The sequence below is a fragment of the Homalodisca vitripennis genome, chromosome 5, assembly GCF_021130785.1.
Source record: "Homalodisca vitripennis isolate AUS2020 chromosome 5, UT_GWSS_2.1, whole genome shotgun sequence".
NCBI classification, from domain to species: domain Eukaryota; kingdom Metazoa; phylum Arthropoda; class Insecta; order Hemiptera; family Cicadellidae; genus Homalodisca; species Homalodisca vitripennis.
This window is the reverse complement of record NC_060211.1, coordinates 10,112,007-10,139,195: the sequence shown is the minus strand read 5'-3', so window position 1 is coordinate 10,139,195 and position 27,189 is coordinate 10,112,007. Positions and strand designations below refer to the sequence as shown.

Genomic DNA, 27,189 nt, shown 5'->3' with positions numbered 1-27,189 from the left:
TAAAATAAACAAGTCATACCAGAGCGTTGTGACACGCCTATGTCAGGATTATTAAGTGCATGTTTTAGAGTTAGTGAAGTTGACACAACAACACGGTGGTTGTGATTCCTGACGTGCGTGTCACAACGCTCTGGTATGATTTGATTATTTTAACCTAGTTTGTAATTTTTGTGTTAGGTTAGTTATTTACCTGAAGAAGAGATCAGATTGCAGATCTCGAAACGTAGTGTTACTTTTTTTACTGAACGATGGCAAATGTCTAGAACATTATGTTTCCTTCACAATCTTTCCATCGTCAAAAATAAACTTCGGTGAATTTCTTAATTTGTTAACATTTTCTTATTCCAAAAAATTTTAAGTTTTTTTTATTCCAGTTCTCTTTTTTTAAGAGATTCCGATCTTTTTTTTGTCATTACTCTGTGTATTCTCCAAAGTTTAAATATTTCCACGGGTAACTTCACAAGCCTCAGGGGAGAGGGTACAGTAACAGTACTCAGTGGCGTTACTGGTTAGGTAATATCTATTATTAAACAAGTAGTAAATACTCATATGAAGATTTATTGTATGACTCATAGTTTCAACATATTCTAGCAGTGGTAGGTTTTATTCCGCATTCTAAATTAACCATACAAAAGTAAGCATGATAAACAAGTGTACTTGTTTGGTGTTTGCAATTCAAACAAGTTAAAATATGGCAGACCGTTACTTCTGACACTAATCGCACATGGCTTCAGAATTTCCTTGACTCTAGAAAAATGCCGTTAAGGAAGAAATAACTGCGATTAATTACCCAATGAACGTCGGCTGTCCAGAGAAAACAAATGCACAGTGTAATGGTATTTGAACCTACGAGAGAACAGGGATATTCAAATATTCCTAAATGCAATTAGTTGCTTAAGAAATCCATATTATCATTCTAGAAGAAGCTGAAGAAGAATAAGATGAGGGATATACTTTATAAAAAATGGCACAGAACTTGATGAAGATAATAAGCGGCCTACACTCGTTATTCGATTGTTACTATCTAACTATTCGATATATAATCCAAATTCGATATTATATAAAATTAATCGTACGAATTAAGAATTATAATACATATAAAAAGAATAATACATTACAATTTGTAATAACATAAATTTAACAATAACCTTACAAAATAACAAATCCAACTATTGTCTAGACCTACACATCAGACAATACACAATATTTATAGATTGTGCACAGATAGCAGTGAGTAACTGCTTTCGTGAAGGCAGTAGCCAAACCCACATGTATATCTAGAAATTTATCACATAATTTCATCATATACATCGTCATTTTCAAATTCTCAACAAATTAGTTACTTTTTTCTGTTTATTGTTTACATAACAAATGACTGTAACTAATAAGCAGGAATTCATATACTTGTTAAATACATTGTAATATCGAATTATTCATTCAGATAAAAACAGTCAAACCATTCGATTAAAAGAACCGAATAATGAGTGTAGGCCGCTTATTAAAATCTACCCGAAGATTTTCTTGAACATAAGATTCAGGAACACCTTAGGACAATCTGGCTTTATAACTTATCAAGGAAGCCCAAGAAAAGAAATATAATCCCAAAGCAACGTGATCATTATCGATATTAAAATATTTAGAGCAGAGAAAATCTAGGACGATGCTCAGTGAAGAGTTAACTCCATGGACATACATGACACACAGAATGTTTAGAGACTGCTGAAGCATTTCCATAAATGAAGGTTGAAGTACCTGACAAAGGAGGGTTTATGAACTTGCGAAGTGTCGGACAGTTCTAGGAACTCCTCAGTCAGCGATAACTGACTGAGTTTTTAGTGACTGGCAGGACAGTACTTTACCCTAATTGTGAGAGCACAATAGCGCAATGGAGGTGCCGGGCGAGGCGGGGGCCTGGTATGCGCATGCGTGGCCTTGCTACAGCCGAGTGCCGTGGCACTGGTCCTGGCACGTGACCTGAGGCCTTGTTCTGAGCCACCTTGACCAGTGGAGGCAAATCTCGGCCACAGTTTCGTCACGAGATTAATTCCTCCCTGGATACTCATGGTCCACCGGACAGTCGAGATTCCTACGTCGAGTCTCCTGCTGTTGCGCTGCCGTGCGACCCTCGTTAGTCATCTTTGACTAAAAGCCTCTCTTTCCTCAAAAACATGCCTTTTGGGTCGATATTTATTATTTCTGGGTGGCTTCTGTCAGACTTGACCTTCTCCACGACAATCTGGAAGAGTTGAAGTAAATAACGTCTGCAACGCTCCCAACGTATAACCATTTTACTACAGGATAAACTACAAACAGCCATAAAAGATAACTAAATATAACCCCTATTTACAACTATGACTGGGCATTAGGAGTGTGCCAAAACTATTAGCATTACACTCCCACTGCTGCCGTAAGTAAACATGTTTGAAATAGCGATTCTCTCTCAGACAATTTGGCACGAATCCCGTTCTAATTATTACCTCGTTCTTTAGGTTTGACTCTATTATCATTCTTGATTGTTAGAATTTATAAATATTGAGAAACAGAAACACTGAGAGAACTAGGAGAGGCGGGAACATTGGACGTTTTAAGGCCGCAATAACAAATGTATTAGTATTGACTACCAATAACTGTAGGTAAAAAATATGTGTGTTATACTGCATAGTATAGTATAGAAATGGTAATTTTGAACAAAACACTGCCTTTAGTAATAAACCATTGTCAATTCTGCAAAGTAGGCCTATAGAACGCTAAGGTGTTCTAAGAGTAGGTTGGATGAGGTAGGATAACCTCTATAGAAAACTGAGGTGTTCTGAGACGAGGGTTCTTGTAGCGTACTTGGACTTTTCATCCCTTAGGATACTAAGCAAACTTGTTGATCCTTTTCAATTCTATAACTTGTAATAATGATCACTTCATAACTATAATTCAGAACCAATCTTCCTTAACAATAAAATCAACTAAAGAAGCAATTCGAATCAACTTCATGGGCAAATTTGAAAGTGGTTGGGAAACATTTTCTATTCCACCTCTCATTAAGTTACCTTAGAGTAAATTCAAGATACAGTAATGTGCAAATATCTCGTCGTACAACATAATTCTCCTAGTTGAAGTTTACTTTACTAGTCAAGTCTTATCACATATATTTTTGTAATTGTAAATGTTGCTCTCCTTTATCAGTCAATCACTTCTTTTTTCATATCGGAACTGATAAAAACTTACCAAAATTCTAACTTCTACGAAACCCACTAAACCTTTGACCGCGTCAAAGTTCGTAATGTATATGATACAATCAACGAATAACGAAACTTCATATCTTCAAGAGGCAGTGTGACGAATAAACTAATTAAACGGTTTACGAAAAGATTTCTTTTTACAGTCCAATCAAAGTAAGAATGTTGGAGAAATTCAGGAAACAAGTTTATGTGTGGAATTAGATTTTATTCGGTTAATATACAAGGTAGAGATGGACTCGTGACCAGAAGAGCGGGGAAAAGTCCGCCCCTCACCACGCACGAAGCCGAACTCTCGGTATTGATTGAAGTGTGAACACGCTGGTAGCGAGCGCATTAACAGTGGTCGACAGGATAAGCGAGATCATAACCTCATTATGATCTAATATTTTGTTTAGCCGTAGAAAGTTCTATGGTAATGAGTAGGTAGAAGACAGGGAGAGCCAGCACGTCTTCCCCTCTCACTCTGGGTAATGGCTGCCCATCGATAACAATAATTTTAAACTCTTCAACTCTGGGAATTACCTAGGGACTGGATCTATTAATTAGTGTAGGGTCCGAGTCCACTGGAATTCGTATTTAACCTGGCTTTCATAACATTATCGGTTAGGAGAAGTTATTCAAATTTAAACCTCGATAAGTTAGAATATTGGCGACAACGGCTTTAGGAAATGTATAAAGTGAGTGAACTTATGAAACATTATTACAATGCAATTACTTATGTTCTTACAAAGTTATTACAATGCTTCTACTACCAACTCCGTTCATACAGCATTATTACAGTGCTACTACCACAACCTTTCGTACAAAATTATCACAATGTTACTAGCACCTCCTATTTTCATATATGAGAATTATAACACTAGTACTACAACTTATTACAACTTTACTACAATGCTACTATCACCACCTCTATTCCGACTACATAAGAATGCCACCACTGACGTTATTACAAGACGATTACAATTATAATACTATTAATGATGTTATTACAATGATACTACTGCCATTGACGTTATTACAACATTATTACGATGCTACTACTGCCGCTGATGTTATTACATTATTACAATTCTAAGAGTATTATTTATGTTATGATATCATTAAAATGCTACACTATCACTCACGTTATTACAAGATTATTACAATTCTAGCACTATTAATGATGTTATTACATCATTACTGCAATACTGCTACTACCATTGACGTTACTTCAACATTATTATAATGCTACCATCACCACCGCTGATTTTATTACATCATTATTACAATGCAAGTACTAACACCGATATAATTACAACACTATTACAATGCTATCAGTACCACCTCCGTTATTACAACACTATGTCAATGCTGTTACTATAACTACTGTAATATGAATCAGTAACAGTATCATATCCAAACTGTTTTAACAAATGGTAAATTCCTAAGAAGGTGCTCTGCTTGGACCAGACAAAATCGCGTAGTACGGCTATCGCGTGTTAAACACATAGGTGTCGACACATGGCTATAACATCGCCAAAAGCGCCCCGCCCAGCACACGTGCTAATGCCAAATGAACATTACGAAATGGGACCTAATGGGTCTAGGAAACTGTCACACGGCGTTCGTTCGTTGCTCCATCGATTGCATGATTACAATTTGTATAAGTTACTAAACCATGGGAACACGCCGCCGGTGCGGTGCGGGCACACTTTCTATCACCTGACCTAGCTCAACTGTGCGCGGCGGCGGCGGTGGCGCGGCGTGATCGCCCGGTATCGTGACAGTGACGGCCGCCGGCCGAGCCATTAGAGTCCACAATGGCCGAATATCGGAGGACGGATGCACAATGCACGGCTGGGTGAGGAAGCAGCGGCTGTGTGGAGAGACGGCTAATGGAGAGCGGCTGGATTGTGACGGCTGCTCAATACTCACGCGTGCCGCCTCGCCGAACCAGATTATGGAGATAATGGACTCTATTGAGACAAATTGCTGTGTAAGATTCTCCTGACTGTGGCATTAGGATCGACTGTTCCGATTGGTGGAGAAATGGAGAATTCTTCCTGCTTACTCAGCAGATTAAAATAATTGTGTACAGAGGATTACGAATTAAAATAATAATTCCTAATATAATCATGTATTTTATCTAAAATATTTCAAGTACCGATGAAAAATTGTATCTAAATACAATGAATGCAGAAGAATTCATTACTGTTGAAAAAAGGTTCATAATGTCTACAGTTCTCTTCACGTATAAAAAAGTACCGTTACACTAACTGTACATAAACAACTTCCTAGAATATTTATAACTTTAGGTTGATTAGGTTGATGAGAAATGCACTTATCACTATTGTGCAATTGGCTAATTTAACGTTCATTCTCTACATCGCTTCCCTCGTACTGGCGTTACAACACAATACCAAGAAAATACAGCACTAATTGATGTGTCATATGACCTCACGACGAAACTGCTGCAAAGGCAGAGGCGCCAAGGACGGCACAGCACTACAATAGAATTGCAACTGCAGATTGCAGTAGTGTTGCGGTTACTCCAGTGGCTTCGCCAGCCGTGCCGAGACGGGCAGTGGGTGTAAATGTTAGTGTTGGCTTGACAATAGTCTGTGAAAGGAAGAGTGCTGGCCTCAATCCCATAATTGACCTCTGCGTGTGTGCAAACACCGAGATGATCCAAGCGCTTCTTGGTTTTCAATTTTTGAAATGCATTCTCAAAAATAGCGGAAAATTGACTGCCTTTGAAGGACAATAGTCTGTGAAAGGAAGAGCGTGTTTGCATAAACTGTGATGATCCAAGCTCTCCTTGGTTTTCAATTTTGGAAATGCATTCTCAAGAATAGCTGAAAATTGACTGCCTTTGAAGGACAATAGTCTGTGAAAGGAAGAGCGTGTTTGCATAAACTGTGATGATCCAAGCTCTTCTTGGTTTTCAATTTTGGAAATACATTCTCAAGAGCAGGTTAAAATGTACTGCCTTTGAAGGATGTCTGTAGCTTGAATTACGTTCTCAACCAAAAAACCTTGAAATTTGTAACTGTACGTTGCCAAATAGTTCAAGGACTCGACTAAAGAGGATTTTGGTAGTTGGTATTACACTACTAAGTTACCATGGAGTCGAGAAAAAGTTTGGTACACAACAGCGTCGAATCTTGTTCAAACCTCACACTATGGAAGGGAATTAAAATATAACTACTACTAGTCATATTCACGACGATGCCGTGGAAGAAAACTACTACTAAAAAATCACCTAACGAGAAGTGAAGTAATTCTTAGTTTAATGAATTATTTTAAACCCACAGATAGTTTAAATTCACTTTGTCAACTCAGGAATGAAACGTGCTTCCTAGAAATTCCGGGTCGAGATTACGTACAATCGTTCACATTCCAATCACTCTCTTCCAGCAGAATTACGCGAGACACGAAGAGCCATTTGCATGTCGAGTGCTGGGCCGATAGCCATTCGCCAAGACTGGACGTGCCGCGCATATAATGCAAATAAGTTACCACAGAGCTCGCTGTGTGCGCTGATTAGCTCTGAATTACAAGAAAGCAATAGTATGGGGTAGCATAAACATTACTTGTGGTTGTTATTATTGCAAAGTGGGAGTACGCCACACCACGTGCCGTGTAGCAGGCTTAGCTGAGGTTACATGCTAATGTCTGTTGCCCATTACATTAGTCTACAAGTGTTTTGTGCTGTCATAGGACAAGAAACTGAGAAATTAGACTTACTCCTAAGTAACTTTTTCGGTGCTTCTGGAGTGACAGGATATTTGGATGGCTAAGATGAGGATCTCTTGTCTAGATCCATGAAGAAGGATTTTGGGCATCAATCTCAGTCATGTCGTCTTAGAGGAAGAGGAGGCTAGTTCTGCACCATCCTCTCCAATCAGAGCAGGCAGGGATGGTACACCCTTATGTCTAGGCTAGCAAAAGCCTTTAACATCTAGGCAGCCCACCAACTTCAACAGTCATCTCCCGCAGTATATATACCTATCGATATACCCTTGCACCCCCTCGACATTTGCGGTTAGTGATGTGCCGCTTCCGTGCATCCATGGGTTGCCCAGATTCAAGCAACACTTCTGTTCTGCTGTACCCAGTGTTGGTTCCACTGGAAGGTGTAAACCAGCCAGATGTGAATCTTCCTGGCCAAGCCTGCACGTGTAACGTTATCACATATGAACTTGTCATATGATTATACTCAGTTTGTTTTCAAATTTATTTATTATTATTTATTTATAGAGATTGCCGATTGTCGAGCGGTCTATGACATTGGGCATTCTATCTAGTTACAGATAGCGCAGGTTCAAATCTTGTCAAAGGGCCATTCAAGGTTTCAAACTTCGATAACGCCCAGCCAATTAAATGAACAAGGTATCACGTGTCGCGTAACAGGCTTCGCTGAGGCTGCATGCAAAATTTTAACTAAAGACAAATAGACAGACTGACAGAAAAAAAAAACATTTTCATCTCCTTCGCTAACGCTGCCATTATCAATTGTTATTATTATTATGTTGATATTTTAGGCTTGCAATGTTCTAGGTGCAGTGGCTTCAGCGGCTGAATGTGATTTCAAACCCTAGAAAGGGAGGGCATTCTCGTATGTGCGTTTTGTGCAGAGTGGACCGATATGTGTACAAACCACAAAATTAACAGGTGTCCACGTAAAAAGATATTAAAGCACTGTCTCTCAAAATATGTGGTGAGACTAAATAATGGGGTAGTTCCTAAGCATGGAAATATAACCCATTTCTTATTTGGTTATTTTTACATTATGAACATCGATTATGGCTGCAGGGAGTGACGTGTTGTTATAATTAAATATTTATTATTTTAGATTAAATTTGTTTAAGAGTATTACATATGTCTTATTTAAAAGTTTTCTTAAGGAAACATGTTTTAAAGTAACGAAAATAATGTCAATATTGTATCCTTAATTTCAAGAGTTTCCGTCAGGATCCGGTTATAAGATATTAATAATTTCTGCTTTAAAGTATCCACTATTCCCCACAGGAATAATAAAAGATTATATCTTTTTTTCTGCCTTTAGAAAACATATTTTAAAGGGCTTTAATTAAAAAATGTCTTAACTAAATTTCAACCAAGTATTATTTCAGTAACTTGAGTTCAATATTTGAGTCCACAGCTTGACGTGTTATATTAATATAACGAGAGCTAATTAAAGAGGTGAATTGAATGGGTTACTCCTCTATCTGTCCTCTCATATTACCATCTATGAATATTAAATTTATGCTGCTTGCCTTGTAAGAAAAAGAATGTGGCGGTAAAAGAACATCACACATAACGCAGTTGATTCTATGTGAATGTTCAGTTTAGCTCCAGTTCACCTTCCTCTTAGTGCAGCGTCTGGAATCTGATGCAATTGTGATGTCGAAACGACGTAAAGAGTTCGTTTTGATCTTCTTCGTCGCCGACGTTTTTGATCTCTCCAGATTCCAGTCTGTGACATCGTCAGATTCCAGACTCTGAACTGAGAGGAATGTGAACTGGAGCTAAACTCAACACTCACAGCATTCACCACGTTATGTAATAAAACCACCAGTATCGGTACAAAGCGTATCATTAGTTTTTTAGTATCGTTAGGATCTAGGTGCGAAATGAATGCGGAGAACCAGATAAGGATGGAACGAATGGAATGGAATGGGACGACCCTGTAGGTCTTGTGTCATCCCTCCATACGGTAGCGCTCATCTGCTAATTGTGGCAACATAACGAGATCTGGTCCACAGCACCTCGCCTTGGCCCCGTATCTCCTCCCAGTCACATCTCTCTCCAGTACCGATAATGTGACCTCATCTCATCGCGCCACAAGGGCACGGAATATCTGCTTACCGGAATTTATGGGCTTCTTTAAGTGGACGTTCGCCTTAATCGCTTTGGAACGCAAATGAATCCTGAAATGTGAAGCGATTTAAGATCAAGAAATCCTTGACCTTGATCCCGGACAGGTGCTTGAGCAGGTGTGGACTGATTGATTGTATTCATTCAAGAGTACTTTTGATGCAAATGGGTCCTGACCTTCTCTGAGTTGCGGTGGGAATCAGCTTTAAAAATGCTAAAAGTGGGCTTCGACTCCAAATCTAAAAGCTCTGGTTGTAAAAGAATTCGTCTTTAAATAAAAAATTTCACACATTTCATCCAAACCTTTTCAATTAGTACACAAACAATTTAAATCAAGGAATACTAAACATTACTAACAATTTAGCCCTCAAACACAAAAAGGAACGTGAACTATATCTTTATATCACAAAATCCCTTTAAAACGTTATAATACGAAGTTTAAAGTTTATTATTGATCATGGAAGGTTTGAAAAAATAAAATGATTTCAGACATTTGCAATAGTTATTTGTTACAAAATGTGAAACACTGCATTTCGAGGATTGAAGTCTACAATCTTATTCCTCTAGTTATTAAGTACATTTTTATGCATTAAATGTCTTATACCTGACGAAGAGGGTAGATTGCAATCCTCGAAACGTTATGTTATACATTTTAAAACATATAAAGATGGCATATGTCCGAAATCATATTATCCTTACAATATGCAAGTTGTAAAAGTATTGCCTTTCCAATAATTCCATTGACTTAATTCATTAATGAGGTTGCTGATAACGTCTCCTAAATTGTTACCCTTGTTGAAGTTAACCACGAGAGTGTCTATGTTTTGTGAAAATATTATTTATTTGCCTATTATCTCCCTTTTCATCCTACCCTTGTAAACTCATGTATTTCTTAAATGTAGAAAATATATTTGTTACAAAAAGGACACTACAAAATAAACATACTACAATATATCAGTGAAATAAAAACATAATCGTACACGTACTTTACGTCTTAAGGGTGTAAAATTTGCTTGTAAAGTTTCAATTATAAATTATATATATATATATATTTACTTTTGTAAATTTTGTTTTGCATTGCTGTTATTATTCTTTATTATACCTTTTTGAAAACGGCAAAGCCGAAATATTAAAGGATATATATATATATATATATATATGCTGTATATATATATACAGAATGTCAATTAAGTCTGGAACCTCTTTTTTAATTTTTGAACCACAATAGAAAGAAATACCAAAGTTCACATGTGCTTACTGGTGATAGTAACGCACACATCTGCCCAATTACCGACCGGATAATCCCTTTGGGGGACGGTCCACAAGAAGTCAGACAAAATTCTTAAATAGCAGCATAGGTCAAGTCTGACAATGTAGTAATCGAAGCCAGGAATCAATAATTATTACCAATAACACAACTACTGTTAGAATGTGAAAGTGGCAGATAGAGTCATACACAGCATCCACAGAAACTTAATGTTCGGGCAGGTATTACAGGAAATCAAATTATGGGCCCATTATTTATCAATGGTAATTTAAATGGTGACTCGTATCTAGCAATGCTCCAAAATGAGATAATTCCTGCACTACAAGCTGCTCTTGGTCGACAATTTCAAAGAATTTATTTCCAACAAGATGGCGCGCCACCACACTTTGCTCTCCTTGTTAGAGAATACTTGGATACAATATTCCTTCGCAGATGGATTGGAAAACATGGTGCAGTAGTAGAGTGGCCTGCTCGTTCCCCTGATTTATCTCAGCAGGATTTTTTTCTTTGGGGATATATATATAATTTTAAAAAGCGTCTAAGTTGTGTTACGTACAATATTGATGAACAAACTTTTAAGTTAATCGCGTTCTGCAAGCTTATAGGACTGTATTGTTTGTTAGTTCTACTTCTTTCAAAAACGACTTACAAAATAATAAATCCTATGACTTAGAATTCAGACATCTACGATATTTTACTACCTCAAAGTGCGTAACTTTGGGTGCAGATAATGTCCTAATTGAATGATATATATATATATATATATATATATATATATATATATATTTACTGCTTACTACAAGTTTTAATTGTGACAATTTAAAGGCAATGGTTGGAACTACATGGAAGACAGACCATGTAAAACGTTTACGATCAGCATTGGCGTAAATTAAAGGTACATTGACATTGTGATGGTATTTGGAATAATATCCAATACAGATTCTAATATTTTTATTGATCAAAATCAATTTATTCATTAATGAAGATAGTGCAAAACATATAATTAATGGACTAAATGAAAGTGAAATCACTAATTCAAAAAGAATAATAAGATTTCGGACAGGTTTCATAATCATTGTTTGTTTCAAAAAGTATAATGCTGCGTTTCTAGATTTGAAATCTACCTTTTCTTCAGATGTCAAAAGCTCTAATGAATCACACAAAAAAACATAAAAACTAAGAATTGTGGCAATGGATTGCTACTCATTCGTCACCAATTCAGGTGATTGAAAAATATACCTTCTCAATGTCTGCCCGCGTGGTGAGAACCACTTGTTGACCGATTGCAAAGTACTCAAAATCGGTACTGGTTCTTTTTTATTGCAATTTGCAGTTAGGACAACTATGAAAGTTTTCATTAAACTAGAAGGTCGTACGATCTGTACGCTCCAGACTGACCTTAACCCTTTTGCAGTGTACAATAAGAAACACGGTTGTTCCAGTCCAAGTCGTGAGCAATCCGAGCAATCTAGGATACCGAAGCTATAAAAATTAACAAGATCCATAACATTTGCAATGTGTCGAATGTACAAGCATTCTGGCACGCAGTCTCAATACGACCGGTGAGGCCTTGAGAGTAAGCGATCTACATACATATGCGAGGGCCGCAGTGTCTGTAACCAGAAACGAATGTGTACGCGTGCCATAACAGTGAATTTCTCTCGCGGAGCAATAAAACGCCTCGCCGGGGCGGAGTGCGATGTGAGTGCGCGGACTATTTGTCTCGCTCCGGAGAAAGCACTCAGTGGAGATTCACTCAGTTGAAAAACAAGTCCAGATGCTGAAAAGCACACTGATACTAGTCACGAAAACCGCGAGCCAGCCGGACTTGGGCGTCCGAGAAAGTAAATTGCCCCGGTGTAGGATTACCTGGACACGCGGGACGTCCTGGCGGCCGCTACGCCTCCGATCCTGAGGTGTTACTGTCAGGGGTCACGAGTGAACCACACGGGGGACGCGATTATCCGGAATGCGATCATCCGAAGTTCCGGGATATCCGAAGTGCATCATCAGAATTATTAGTGTTACATACACTACTATACTGTTAAGTGTTGACAACAATAAGAATGGATAGTTGATAGAGGAGTGCAGCATTTATGATTACAAAAACGTATATGTTGAGAATTGACTAGTAAACTAGCCTTCACTGTGAAGAATTATACTGTGCGACGAGATATTTGCACATTACTGTATCTTGAATTTACTATAACGTAACTTAATGTGCGGTAGAATGGAAAATGTCTCCAACTACTTTCAAGTTTACCTTTGAAGTTGATTCGGATCGCTTCTTTAGTTGATTACATTGTCAAGGAAAACTGGTTCAGATGGTTTCGCTATTACTTCTGAAGTGATCATTATTACAAGTTATAGAATTGAAAAGGATCAACAAGTTTGCTGAGTTTCCTAAGGGATGAAAAGTCCAAGTACGCTACAAGAACCCTCGTCTCAGAACACCTCAGTTTTCTATAGAGTTTATCCTACCTCGTCCAACCTACCCTTAGATTACCATAGGCGCTATACTAGCCTACTCTGCAGAATTGGTAATGGCCTATAAGGCGTAAAATTCCACCTTTTAAGTTCCAGGTCATCTATTGCTGAAGCATTACTGAAGGAAGTAACGCGCTGGTAGAAACGACGAAACTAGAAACTTATTCTTTGTTTGAAGTTTGTTTTTGACGATGGAAGGATTGTGAAGGAAACGAGATTTTCCCACACCTTTTGTATCTTTCAGTGCTGTTGACACACCACATGGAGGTTGTGATTACTGACTTACTCGTGACACATCGCTCTGGTATGATTTGTTTATTTTAACCTAGTTTTTAATTATGTGTGTTATTTTTTTTGTATCACTAAACTGTGGCAAAAAGTCCATTTTGCAATAAATAATAATATTAAATAGTTTATTATTTCCGCTTGTACTGAAGTCGGAGTTCGTTGTTTTAAACAAATTGCTTCATAAGATTTTCCAGACTGTTGTATAAGGACCGGAGTTCTTGGCATTCGAATTCGAGGGTATTATTACATTTTATTTGAGTTTAAATGAAATTAAATGTTGTAAGAAACACCAGTTTCTAAAGAAAACAGGATTTTCCGGACATTTGCCATCGTTCCGTGATAAAAAAATCAGTAACACTACGTTTCGAGATCTGCAATCTGATCTCTTCTTCAAGTAGCCTACATAACTAATCCAACACATAAGTATTGTTTGCTTTCTAGGACTATACATAGCGAATGCTGGCCATACTTGTTTATGTAATGTTGCTTCTCAGTTTTTAGATATCAATAACAACCGGAAGCAGGTTTTTAATACTGGTTCACTTAGTTCAAAATTAACACCACCTCCTATTTTACTACGTTGGTAGCAACGGACGTAGGTGCGTTTGAAAAGATTGTATTTATAGTGTAATAGTACTTATCAGACATTATTTCGTTCTTTCCCACTTTGAATGTCCTATTGGTCTCGCCCGTCCAGTGAAATAAATCCCCGTTCCCTTTCAGGAGTTCATAAAACACGAGCGTCCGAAAGAAACCGCGAGTAGTAAAATATTAGTCTAATGAAAGAATGGAAAAAGTTGTTGACTGTTAGAAAGGAACTACGTTTGATGAAACTTTTGAGTGCGAGATTGACAACAGACCAATTACAAGTTCCATTGGCATTGTCGGCAAATTTCGTCACTGGCAACACAACTAGCTCATTTATTGGAATACACCTTATTGATGTTGCACCACTTATCAGATGCTACACAAGCTTAAAACTTTCAATGAATAGAAGAGATTTAGGTATCAGTCTATAAATAGTTATTTTTATTACAGTTTTTGAATCAAAATATCCGACCGGAGCAATATTTATGATTAGATGTCTTTGAAATGCATGGTAGATGACTATTCTGACATAACTATGACGTTATGGCAGACCACTCAGTGCAGAAAATACGATTGTGTTGGCGTTATAACAATAATTGAGGTTATTTAACAATACTTCGCATTATACTGGCATTAAACTAGTAATTTACTAGAATAAACCTCATTGGTTTTGAACCATTTATCAGATGGTACACAATGTAGGACTCTTTCTGTATTCACCGTCTACGTATTCTGTTGGATAAGATTCTCCATAAACCTGCAGTTCAATAAGAATCGCATCTACGAATACACTGAAAGAAATCTGCGAATTCGTTCTCCACAAATTGGGATGTGGAGAAATTAGTGATGTTGTGCACAAGTTAGGATGTAGAGAAATTAGTGATGTCGTTCTGCACAAGTTGGGATGTAGAGATATTAGTGATGTTGTGCACAAGTTGGGATGTAGAGATATTAGTGATATCGTTCTGCACAATTTGGGAAGTACATAAATTAGTGATATCGTTCTGCACAAGTTGGGATGTAGAGAAATTAATGATGTCGTTCTGCACAAGTTGGGATGTAGAAATAATTTTGAAAAGCTTTTAAGTGTTCCAAATTGTTTTTTACTCGGTGCGAGTTTTTGCGGGGCTATCGGTAGGTGAATGTCCAGGAAACGACCAAGGAAGGGGCCACCTGCTATGTATATGCTATGTAAATGTGCACTTGAGTGTTGCCGTCACAGGAAACGGAAACACCAGTAGCCGGGGAAGTGTGAGAATCGGACCTGTTTGATGGTAATTAGTCATCACTGGCTACCAGCCACTTTCCCGCTCTCAAGCGCGGGTATATTGCGGGTAAACAGCTCTGTCAGTTCCCGCGCACGGCGCCTCCTCTGGGCACCTCACTACATACATTACGCCTCGTAAAATACTCACTAGTCACTCTCGTCAATTGCCAACGTAGCAGCTCTAAATATCCCCTCTGATCCGGTACCTCGGAGATAACGACTCGTTAGTGAAACCGTTTTACTTTGTGGAATTTTTATAACCGCTCCTTTCATGCATGCGGGATTAAGTACACTTATTTGTCACTTTAGATCATTTTAGAAGTATCACTAAACGGTGGTGGTTGTTACCTCTCAATTTGACGACCTCGGGTTAATTTTGAACTTTCATCGTGAAACCGTTTCTAGGTACTTACTGTGTATACTTCGGCTCAAATACCACAACCTTCTGAGAATAACAGAACACTAATTTCTATGCATGCATTTTTAGTTCGGTACACAATTTTCCCCTATTATATTCAATACGCTTTTTCTCTCAGTGGCGGATTTAGCATTGCTTGAGGGGGTCACTATCGGGGGTCTGCAATATATAATAATAATAATTATTATTATTATTTCAAAAAAATAACACATCTGTACAAAAATAGCATTGACTTATAAAAAAGAGCTATACATCTTTAGAAATATACAAAACAAAGCAAACACGATTTAAATGTATATCCTTAAATAAACCCCTTCCAGAATTTATATTAAACTAAATGTCAAGTCTAACTTTACAGGTCCTTAAGTTCATGCATACACACACAACAACATATTTAAAGAATATAAATTGCAACAATCACAGTGTTACAAATATAAATATATACAGAAAAGCAAAACGTAATTACGAATTACATAAACTATTATTCCTTCATACAGATAATTTGGAAAATACTCCAAGGCAATGCCTGATTGGAGATACTCTCACTGCTTACATAGTTTAATTTATGGCTTGAACATTACATGTACTTATTAATGATCCATACTATAGAAATAGAATATGAAGTTCCAAAAGTGATGTTAAATTAAAAAAAACATACCTTAAAACACATATCTACGTATTTTGGAGCCTAAAAATTACTTTAAGAATTGAAATAAAATATATATTTTTGGAAAGTATTAGAGAGGGATAATGTAGCGGTAACCCCCTTCCTTAAATCCACCACTGATTTCCCCTCAGAAAACAAGCTAAATACTTTCTAGGAATAGAAGAGATTTCGGTATCAGACTATTAAATAGTTATTTTAATTGCAGTTGTAAATCCTGTTTCCTTCACAATCCTTCCACCGTCAAAAACAAACATCATACAGTGATCTACACCACTCATTCATATCAATTTTTTTAAACACGATTTCATTAAGCTCAGTGAAATAAATAAGCGACAAATCCCATGAGTGAAGAGTAACACTGAGTAGAATCAGTAGGAGGACCGATGTGGGTCATTCTCTAGGTCTAGGTGGTGTGTAATCCTGTCTCAAGGCGATTCTGCTTTTTGGAATGTCAAACAAGTTGTTCTTGCCCTAAATTATTGAAATTATTCATCATCGTTAGGATGGCATTATGTTCTTGTTTTTTCCTTATTTATGAATATCCGATTCCGTAGTGATTTTTTTCAGTCCGCCGCCTCGTGATGCAATCAACATCTCCGGCAGTTGAACAAGAAGTACTTTCTCCAGCACCGACTGCTACGAGTACATGTTATTCAGTTTCAGAACCGCCCATCTTTGTCCTGGAGTACTTGACATTCCACGAGCCGTAGTAGGATCTCATGATCGTGCCTCTTGACATTAGCATTAGCGTCTGCCCTTTGCTCTTACATCGTGAGCCCTCACATGAGTCCGCAGTTTACAAACGTCTGCTCGGTGTCCGGACCTCAATTAATAGATAGTATCAACTCGTTTAATGCCAGAATTATCGTTAAATAACCTCAATTATTAATATAACACCAACACGATCGTATTGTCTGCACCGAATGTTCTGATATCGTCATAGTTAGTCATTTACCATGCATTTTAAAGACATCTAATCGTAAATATTGCTACGGTAAAACATTTTGATTCAAAAACTGCAATAAAAATAAATATATAGACTGACACCTAAATCTCTTCTATTCTTCTATTCCTTGAAAGTCTTTAGCTTGTTTTCTGAGGGGAAATCAGTGGCGGATTTAAGGAAGGAGGACAAGGGGGTACCGCCACATTACGACTCCCTAATATTTCCTAAAATAAATATCTTATTTCCTATTTTTGAAGCAATTTTTAGGCTCCAAAATACCTAAACACGTGGTTTAAGGTATATATGTATTTTTTTAATTGTAGAACTCCATATTCAATTTAGTAACATAAATATTGCTCCGGCCAAATAAAACATGGTGGTTGCGAATCCTGACTTAGGCGTGTAACAACACTGGTATGATGTGTGTATTTTAACCTAGTTTGCAATTGTGTGTTAGGTTAGTTATTTATCCGAAGAAAAAATCAGATTGCAGATCTCGAAACGTAGTCTTACTGATTTTTTGTTTCACTGAACAATGGCAAATGTCCGGAAAAATCCTGTTTCCTTCACACTGTATGACATAGAAAATAACTGCTAGTATAATGTTTAAAATTGTACGTTAGATTTAACGTTTGGAGGCTTTTAACTTAGCAATTTATTAAGGACCCAACATGCCACTCTAATAATCGTGTCTTTCTACATCCGTTTCTGTCCCAATGATAACTCTTAATAGAAAGGTCGTAGAAATTAGAAATTAAGTACATAAGACGCTCTTTTCCATGAAAAAAATCTATTTGTTTTGTAATCAACTATAAAAAAAGTTTACAAAGAATCTTGTAATAAAAAAGTTAAATTTTTACGTTTTTCATAAGTTGTATGCTTAACCATGATGAAAAGAGAAAATCGCAGAATGAATGAAGTAGCTGATTAAAATCATATGAAATTTTATCATATGATACTTGATGTTACTTTGTTGGATTGTTTGCTAAGACTCTCAATATGATCTGTCTGATTCTTCGATAGTCCGTTGTATCAGTTTATTTAAACCCATGCAAAACGAAGGAAGTGATACACAAGTGGTTAGTTTTAAGCCTTCTGGGGTTACGGATTGCTATGCTATATATTCTGCTCTGAGAAGAGTGGTAAAACTAGAACTATATCAGAAGGCAAGATTCTGTAAATGGTAAAAGCGAATTACAGTCTAATCAGACCAATTATGGGCTGCAATTTTCTTAATCAGTTTCGGATGCATCCTGCTCAGCTGTCAGTATTGAAGGATAAATTATAACTGACAACACTGTGCTATGTTTCAAGTTTGGAAAAGACGTTCTTTTGAAGCTGAGTTATGGACTTATAACTGACTTTTACTTAGACTGAGTTATAGTTATAGATGTTGTTAGATGAAAATGTTAAAAATATCTGAAACAACCGTAGACATTCATCTTAAAATGGTGGGCATTGTCCTGCCCGAGTCACTGAAAACTCGCTCAGATTTATCTATTCCTGAGCTCTCTGTGAAATATATACCCAATAGTGTTGCTTGTGTCTTTGTTCAGACAGAACCTTTTGAAAGGCTAAATTGGAAGGATAGGATAAAGGAAAAATGGATGTGGTAAGCACGTCTATTATAATAAAGGACTCCCGAAGCATCGAAAAGGTTAAATGCAAATTCCTTTTAAAAGGAATTTGCTATTTACATAAATATATTTTCGTATCTCTCTACACAAGCAGATAACGGTATATAGAAAACGGCTTCAAGAGAGTTCTCTCGACTGATACAAACTAGTTGTTTTTAGAAATGGTTGGTCTAGCAGTTGAGCGACAAGGTCAAGTAGATACTGTCTAGCTCGACTTCCAGAAGACATTTGACCACCTCCCGCGTCTGCTCTTTTTGAGAAAGCTTTCGGCCTTTGGATTTTCTCCTGAACTTATCGTTGGATCAAATCATCAACTTCAACTTGATGGAATGCATTCTGAAGTTTCGCTGCCAATTTAGGAGCAGTCCAAGGCTCAGCATGGAGCCCTCTACTGCTTTTTCTAATTAACGACGAAAAGACAACCATGAACTGTGACTATGTTTCTGTAACTATTTCATTTCAAACAGATTTTATTTCACAGTATCAACAAAATTTACAAGAGATTTATACAAAACAAATCCCCAAACAGTATAAAACCGTCGATCATGAAATATTTACAAGCTTAAAAATAATTAAATAATAATATAATCTTCAAACTAAATGTAAACTTAACAAAAAAAATAACTTACGACAAAGACAAAACGCAATAATTGTGAAATAAAATGGAACATCCAATTGGCAAAATCCCGATAAAGGATGTTCTACTAACTCTATGTTTTACTAACACAGTAAAACAAAACTCAAAGAAGGATTGAACAGCTACATACATAATATATTACTAAGGAAATCCATACAACATTTATAAAACAAGTCATGGACGTAAAAATAAAAAAAGATTAATTGGAATTAACTATAAAAGGTAATAAAAACGAACTAAAGATATACACATTATTCATTATTTCATTCAAAAATTCTCAGAAAGCACTCGTAATTATCCAACGAAAATAAAAACAATTTAAACCTTTTAAAAACGATTTAATGGTGCTAAATTATATGAACGGAAATAAGATTAAACAATTTTGCAGCATTAAAAGTAAATAATATTTGAAAACAGTTAGATTAGGATTTGGAACCGGAACAAGCAAACTTCTGAAATTATATATAATATTACGTGTGAGGGCCAGGTTGAGCTTCTTATGAAAAATAGTTTCAATACCTTATATATGTAAAGATTTCGTTAACTATCACAGTAAACTACCACCGGAGGTTTACACACAATGTTTAGTAAAACACGAACCTCAGGAAAATCGAGGCTAGTAAAATGAATTCTTCGTTCCTTTTATAAGGTTACTAGAGATTACAAAGGAATAATATCAAGTATACATCAAGCAGATCCTGACGTTCTTATTGATTCTGAGCTTATTTTCTCTGGGCACGCGTATTTCTTAAGTTACGAGCCAATCGGTTGATTATTATGTTATTTGGTGTATTCCTTTTAACGTAAAACACTCCCCAATTTTGTCTTGTTTATGTTCTAGACAATGTCTTACCATTGGTTTTTCTTTATCTTGATGGGAAATACCAAACCTTAGATGTCTGCCCAATATATTGCTTGGAGCAATATAACGGGTGTATTAAAAGTCCCACACTCTCCCCTAACAACTTTTTATGGATAGAGATGGAGTGATTTACTTTAAGGGTTGATATATGATCGACTGAGGAGTTTTTATGACCCCTATTATTGGGGCAAATAAAACTTTTAAAGTATGAGCCTCTAGTAAATTACATATCATTTTAAATGTATTACAAAAAGAAGAAGAATGGCGTAAACTAGAGGTCTCTAATGCTACTCTATCAAATTTAGTGGACAAATAAAGTTTTAATTTTTTACAAAACACCCACAGTTTGTTACATTTAAAGTTATTGTAAGGCAAATAAAACATTCACTCACTAGTTGTTTTCAGAACTTAAGACACAAAATCATAAAACAAGTTATTACAGGAATCAACAACCATGATTAACATTGTATTTATTAGATTGAGTTTGGTCTAGCCGAAGACCATTAGGAAGTCCTGAGAATAACAATAGTTTTTGACACGTCATCTCTTATTGTTTACCAGTTAGTATGTGAGATACACTCAGTCCAGTTACTGTGTCAAAGTGGTCTTAACGTGTCACTTGCTGGGGGTTCCTGTTTTAAAAGTTTGACTCTCCTTCAAAATACCCCATTTTTTGGGGGTAACTCCTCCAAAAAAACTCCTCAGTTGGTCATACGAACAACCCATAAAGTCACTCCATCTCTATTCATAAGAAAGTTAATAGCGGTAGGGGGGACTTTTAAGATACCCGGTGTATACAAAGAGATAGGAGTACAACACTTATTAAATACATCTGTTCATGTTTCCGCTTTTTTATCAGTATTGGTCTGATATAGCGCCTAATAGTTCAAAACTTCAGAAAGAAGCAGCTGAATCGTGCTGTAACGGCTAATCCCTTGTGGGACCAGACCGGCTCATTACAAGCCGAAGACTCTGATGACCATCAGTGTTTATTTATAGCCCAATAACGCGCGGATAGTCAGTAGCTGAGACGGCCCCGCGCCAGAAAAGGTAGGACGATCGGACCCACAGCCTCCGGGTGGTGACGTAACATCTAGCCTAGCCGCGATAACATTGTTCCCGTATCTGCATACAATCTTCAGGTCTCTCTTGTGCTGTCAAGTTCATGGGTCCATGGGTCACTACTGTGAAAATCGATGTTCGCTCATTTCGCAAGTTTTCTATTGTAATTTGTGTGTATTGTTATAAACATCCACCATGACAATCCAAATCTAGAAACGTTTATATCTCTTACATATCGTACATTCTAGAGATATGCTGTACACAAGATCTCAAAAATGTAAACGAAATTGTACAATTATAAAACATCATTATTTAATAACATGTAAAATAAAAACAGCCACGATTTCGAGATCCAAATAACAAAGCTACTTATAACATTATATTTACAGAAATTAGAAAATGAACTTATTTTTTAGGCTGTGTTTACAATAAAGAGACTTGATCAAGAAGCGGATTTGCCTTAGTTATTGACGCGGCATTCTGTCTAGCATGATAACTATTCACCCAGATCAATTAGTTATAATATGCTTACATACAACTTAATTCCACCATAAAAAATAAGTGTGATTTAACGACTACTTTGTTTACTAATATGCCCTCCCCAATCTACGATTCAAACACCATTCTTGACAAATCTGTACTATCCCATATAATAAGTAACAAGTGAAAGAAATTATCTTACAGTTATAACCTTATAAACCTTCAACACAAATTTTGTCATAATGAAGAACGTAACCATGAAAAACTTTGGAGTGGGAGGTGGACTCGAGACAACTGATATTTTCCCTTAGTGGACATTAAGGCCCAGTAGTTTTGTCCCTTAACAAGTTCTTGACCCGTTTCTTTGTTGAGAACGATCTTTCAGCAGTACTTGTCAGTAATACTGAATTAATTATTAAAATAATAATAATAATCGTTCATAACAATAATTAAAAAATAAAAAATTGGGGGGGGAGTTCCGGACCCCTTGGACCTCACCACTGGTTACGTCCTTGGTGATATTCGTAACAAAGAACAACAAAACGCTATTTTTCTACCTAGAATGATGAAAATTCCTATTTACGATTGAACATCAGACGATTATTAAGGTATAATTAGGTCGAAGAATGCCATATAAAACATAATCTAGTATTTTTGTGAGGTTTTTGTTCATAGTGGTTAGCTAAATGTTGGAGAAAGACTCGAAAGGCGCTGCTATAGAGGGCAAAGAGTTGTGCCGCCTTTTTCCGACCTCCATGGAATAAGCACCGCCACTTGTTTGAACAGCTGATGTATGTTATTTCCCGCGGTCCTCTTTCTTCACGACTCTGGTTATCCTCGTTTGGCGGGAGTAATAGTACAGTCCGGGGTTTAATTTTCTGCACGATTGTATTCTCGGATTGAATTGGCCAATGTGTGTGCCAACCCTCCTCGTTTAGTGGAATTGAAGGCAGCGCTGCAGTAACATCATAGTGGCTTGTAATGCAAACACAGTTTTCAAATAGTCACACAGGTATTTCGCAAAGATGTGAAGATGAACCATAGGGAAAGTAGTTAATAGGATACTAAATTAATTCAACATCTTCCCACAGCGTGATCTTAATGACAAAATTCACCTTGTTATCGTATTAGCACGTCATTTATTTGCAAAGTACTAAGTAGTTGTAAAGGTCAACGATGAAAATACCTTAGTATCTCACTGCAGCCTGTGCTAGTGTGATGTGTGATCGTTATCCTTGTACTTGTGAATTTTGTTCAGGACAACGCCTGGACTGGACTCCATACAGCTTTTGGGCATGTGTGAACCCTTTTCTTTCCCTTCTTTACTTATTTCTGTTCGTTAATTTTGTATGCATTAATACCTCCCCCACCTGAAGAAGAGGATAGATTCCAATCCTCAAATCGTTGTGTTATACCTTTTATAATCTATAACGATGGCAAATCCCTGAAATCCTGTTATCCTTTCAAAACTTCCATCGTCAATAAAAAACTTTAAACAAAGAGATGAAAACAGATTCAGATGGAAATTAGAGCATATAGTGACTTTGCCTTCCATACTCATCAAAGCCAAAGCATTTTCAAGCCGGTCACTATTCACACCAGTGTTAAAAACAGTTCATAGCGGAGACAATCAAATCTTTGAGGGCGTTGGCGGAGTCATTCTGTTTGTGTAAATTACGAAATGATTAATTGCGAGAATGAGTCTCAATATATAATTTTATAGGATAAAAATCTCTCCTTTTCTAATGAAACATTTTATGGCAAATTAAGATCCTTGAGGGTCTACTTTGCATTCACGCTTTATGTACACTTAGAGAAATTTGAAGGTCTGAATTAAAAGGCTACTGTATTTATATTTTAGTTTTGTGGTGTAAAATCATACAAGTTAGACTGAATAAATAATCTCACATAGATTCAATTCTAATTGAATTTATTCTTGGCAAATATTGAAGAGGGATCTATATTAGTGGTCGATTAACGCCATGTTAATAATAATTTATCATTAACGATCCATATAATATATTTACAATTAAGTATGGTTACCTGACTCTATTTTAGTTGCCTGTAGTTGAAACGTTATTTTACTAAGCATGTTAAAACAACATTCCGCCGAGAAGTATGTTATGTTACGTATTATTTAATAGATTTTATATGTTTGTAGGTGAGCTATAAAAGTGAGATAGAGTCTTCTGATAAGATTATGGTGTTAAATGTTATTATAATATGTTAGCGGAATAGTAACGCGACCCTCGGCGTAAATGACAATTTGAAGAAACCATTTGTCGCTTCTTATATCAGTCGAAGTATAGCCTATACGATGAAAATACGATGACAAAATATTGCCTTTATGTCACAACACACTTAGCCGTAAAAGACAGACAAATCTATACTTATTAAGTAGATTATACTCGTATCTTTGATTTGACTAAATAAACAGTTATCAATAAAACCAATGGTTATGTGTCTCGCCTAAATTTTATACTATTGAATATCCAATCACTTTTAACCCTAATTGTATGTGGATGAACCAAAAAGATACATTATTTAATGTTAAGACAACATAGGATATTTCTTGCATTTACATGGTATTATTACTTTGTTGCATTATCATCATAATACATTGTATTGTAGCTAGAATACAAGGACGATACTGAAATAGAAACATATTTTCTGGGACATACATTAAATTTCTGGGGGATAAATGAAGATTGTATTGTTAAAGCCTGTATTGAAAACTGTATTAAACATCTTCTGCTTTACGTTAAAACAAAATAGAATTTAGTTAAGTGAACGATTTGTATGATTATGTATAAAATGCATATACACTGTACAGCCTGCAGCTATTCCTTGATAAGTAAGGTATGAAAGATAAATCTTATCCCTGGAATTGTCATATACCTATTTTGATTGGTGTGATTAGCTGAATTTCTATCTTAGTTAACTTGAGTCAAAAAAGTATTATTCAAGAAACCGATCCTGAGAATTCTTTAGCTGTAACAAGTAATTCCGTGAATTCAGCCTGTGTTAATGACACCACACGGTCGAAGCACTAAACTTTTACTGGTTACATTCCACAAACAAGCCGTTATAAAATTAACACGACGCTTTGTATTTTTAAACAAATAGAACCAACAAAATCGCGCTTGAGAACGTTCAGCTTTTTCCTGATCCATAGATTTACAGCATTAAACAATAAGTCGATGGGTTTATTTTAAGCATTTAAGAAGCGACACGAGTAGGAATTATCGCGCTCCAATTATAATGCTAAGGCAGATACAACCGATTCGCTGATTTTGAAAACTAAACAATAATGGTAAATATTTCAGGTCACTTATGTAACTAAATTTATGTGATTCTGTACTAGATCTACAGTTCATGAACAATGTAAAAATGTTTTATCGCAATTGGTTTTTTTACAGTAGCAGTTGGCTGTTAATAATATTATTTTATTGTAGGCCGAGATATATTATTGAAAGCTTGGCCGTTTTGATTTATTATTTTATAATAATGTAAAAAAATTAATCTTCTAAACTCATGCAAAATTTTAAACAATATAACTCAGGCCTAAGTGCATTAAACAATACTGGCTTGCAATGATATGCCTCTTATTATAGAAGTTATGTTAGTAGACTAAGTATATCACAAGTATATCACAGCACTCAATGTATGGAGGATAATAGGAACAATGATATTTATGTCTTGTTAGAAATGATATTAAATGTTGGTAGATTAAATGACATTCCATATTTCTACTATAAAGAATTAGATTAATTAATAAGAATCAGCCTATCTATATGAGTGATTTCTTACTGGGTAATTATTCGTAAATATAAATAAATTTAACTAAAAAGTAGCTGCATTGCCTTAGTTTTATTTTAAAATCAGCCAAATTAAAAAGAAATATTTTAATTAAATCTTAACAATTTTATATTACATTTTGCCAGCGATATCGAATTAGTACTTTAGCAACAAGCACCATTTTTATATTTATACTAAAAATGTTAATTTATCGTGTATTGTTATTTCATTGTTGGAAATTTCTGTAAATAAACAAACTTTAATGCAACGTTTGACAGTTGAATACTCTATTATAAACGAGATAAGCATTCCTGTAACCGTATACACATTATATGTATCTTATTTGATTCAAATATTGACTTAAATTTTCATACAGCCTTTAACTACACGTATTATAGCCGGACAGTTATTGTACAGTAGTTAAACATGTTGACTGCGGCGGACACCTTAAAGAATTTTAATTTGTAAGAATACTCAAAATCACTCGTATATAGAGCTGCAATGAAGGTGCAGGAATTAAAAATAATATCACTGTAAAATATCTTCACTGTTGTTTTTACACTTCAAATTAAAAAAGATTAAAGTGGTGTTTGTATTTATTTCAATACCACATATTCTCTGTTTAAAACTGTACAAATCTTCTTATTGTAACAGTTGCCAGTATAGGCAATTCGGTCTATCGTGACAGATATTACTATGAATCTAATTGAAGTTCTACAATCCGCAATCAGTAATTAGCGCACAGATTAAACAATAGCCGACCTGAAGCAGTGGGAACAACGAACGGTTCTGGTGTACTTACGGTAAAAATGTTGCAGTGGTATTTTCTCATGCCGGTGCCCGTGGGATCAGAACAGTTGCATAACGGGTGGACGACACTATTCGCACAGACTCACGGCACAGAACCAACAGCGGAGAGTCGCGGGACACTCGGCTCTGGGGCGCGAGGTCGGGAGGTACGGTGTGACGTCACTCCAGCCAGCCAATGGCAGCAGGCCGCAACAATGCCACCACAACAATGATGCTACTCTCCGTTATGTTGGAACGGGTCTGACTACTCACTCCTTCGCTATAATCTCGCTTTCAGTGCTCAATTTTGTGGAAGTTGTAGATCTCTGTGCGCCCAACAGTGCGTTGAACTATTGAAGGTGCACTCAATTACTCATTAATGGGAGCCAATTAAGTTGCAACGTATTATAACTAACCATTTAGCATTCTCAATTAGGTACAATTACGTTTCCGGATCTACGGAATTGCCCTTGTTGGCATGTCTCCAAATTATGCCTGCATTCAATTTTGCTTCACGTTGACTCATAATCGAAAGATCCATGTGAGTGGTTGGCGTCACGTTGACATACCATACGAGTTTTATAATTTTTAACGGTGACCGCCATCTTGAAAAACAATGATCGATTGAAAGGTCTAAAGATATTTAAAATACTATGATAAATCAAAAGTGTTGAAAAATGTGTACAAATTAGGTTTCCATGGCTGAGACTTTGATCTGTTTCAGAGAGCCTCAGACATTAACTTCCGTAGTCTCGAAAAAGATTTAAATTCAAGGGACGTCAATACAATTTTGACAACTTATTTTAAAAAAGACACAAATTCAAATGGTGCCTAAAGAATAACACGTCTGCTTTGCTTTGGGAATTGATTAGTTTTTTTCCAAAATGGAAATCAAGTCACCAAA

At 36.2% G+C, this 27,189-nt stretch overlaps 1 protein-coding gene across 1 annotated transcript in view; it reads right to left on the bottom strand.

Moving 5' to 3' along the window:
* LOC124361789 overlaps positions 1-26,444 on the bottom strand; it is a 77,490-nt gene extending 51,046 nt beyond the window's left edge. The window contains exon 1 of the mRNA XM_046815765.1: positions 26,299-26,444. Coding sequence (XP_046671721.1) covers positions 26,299-26,328 — 30 coding nt within the window. The 5' untranslated portion in view covers positions 26,329-26,444. The remainder of the gene's footprint in view (positions 1-26,298) is intronic.
* Between the last annotated feature and the right edge of the window lie 745 nt (positions 26,445-27,189).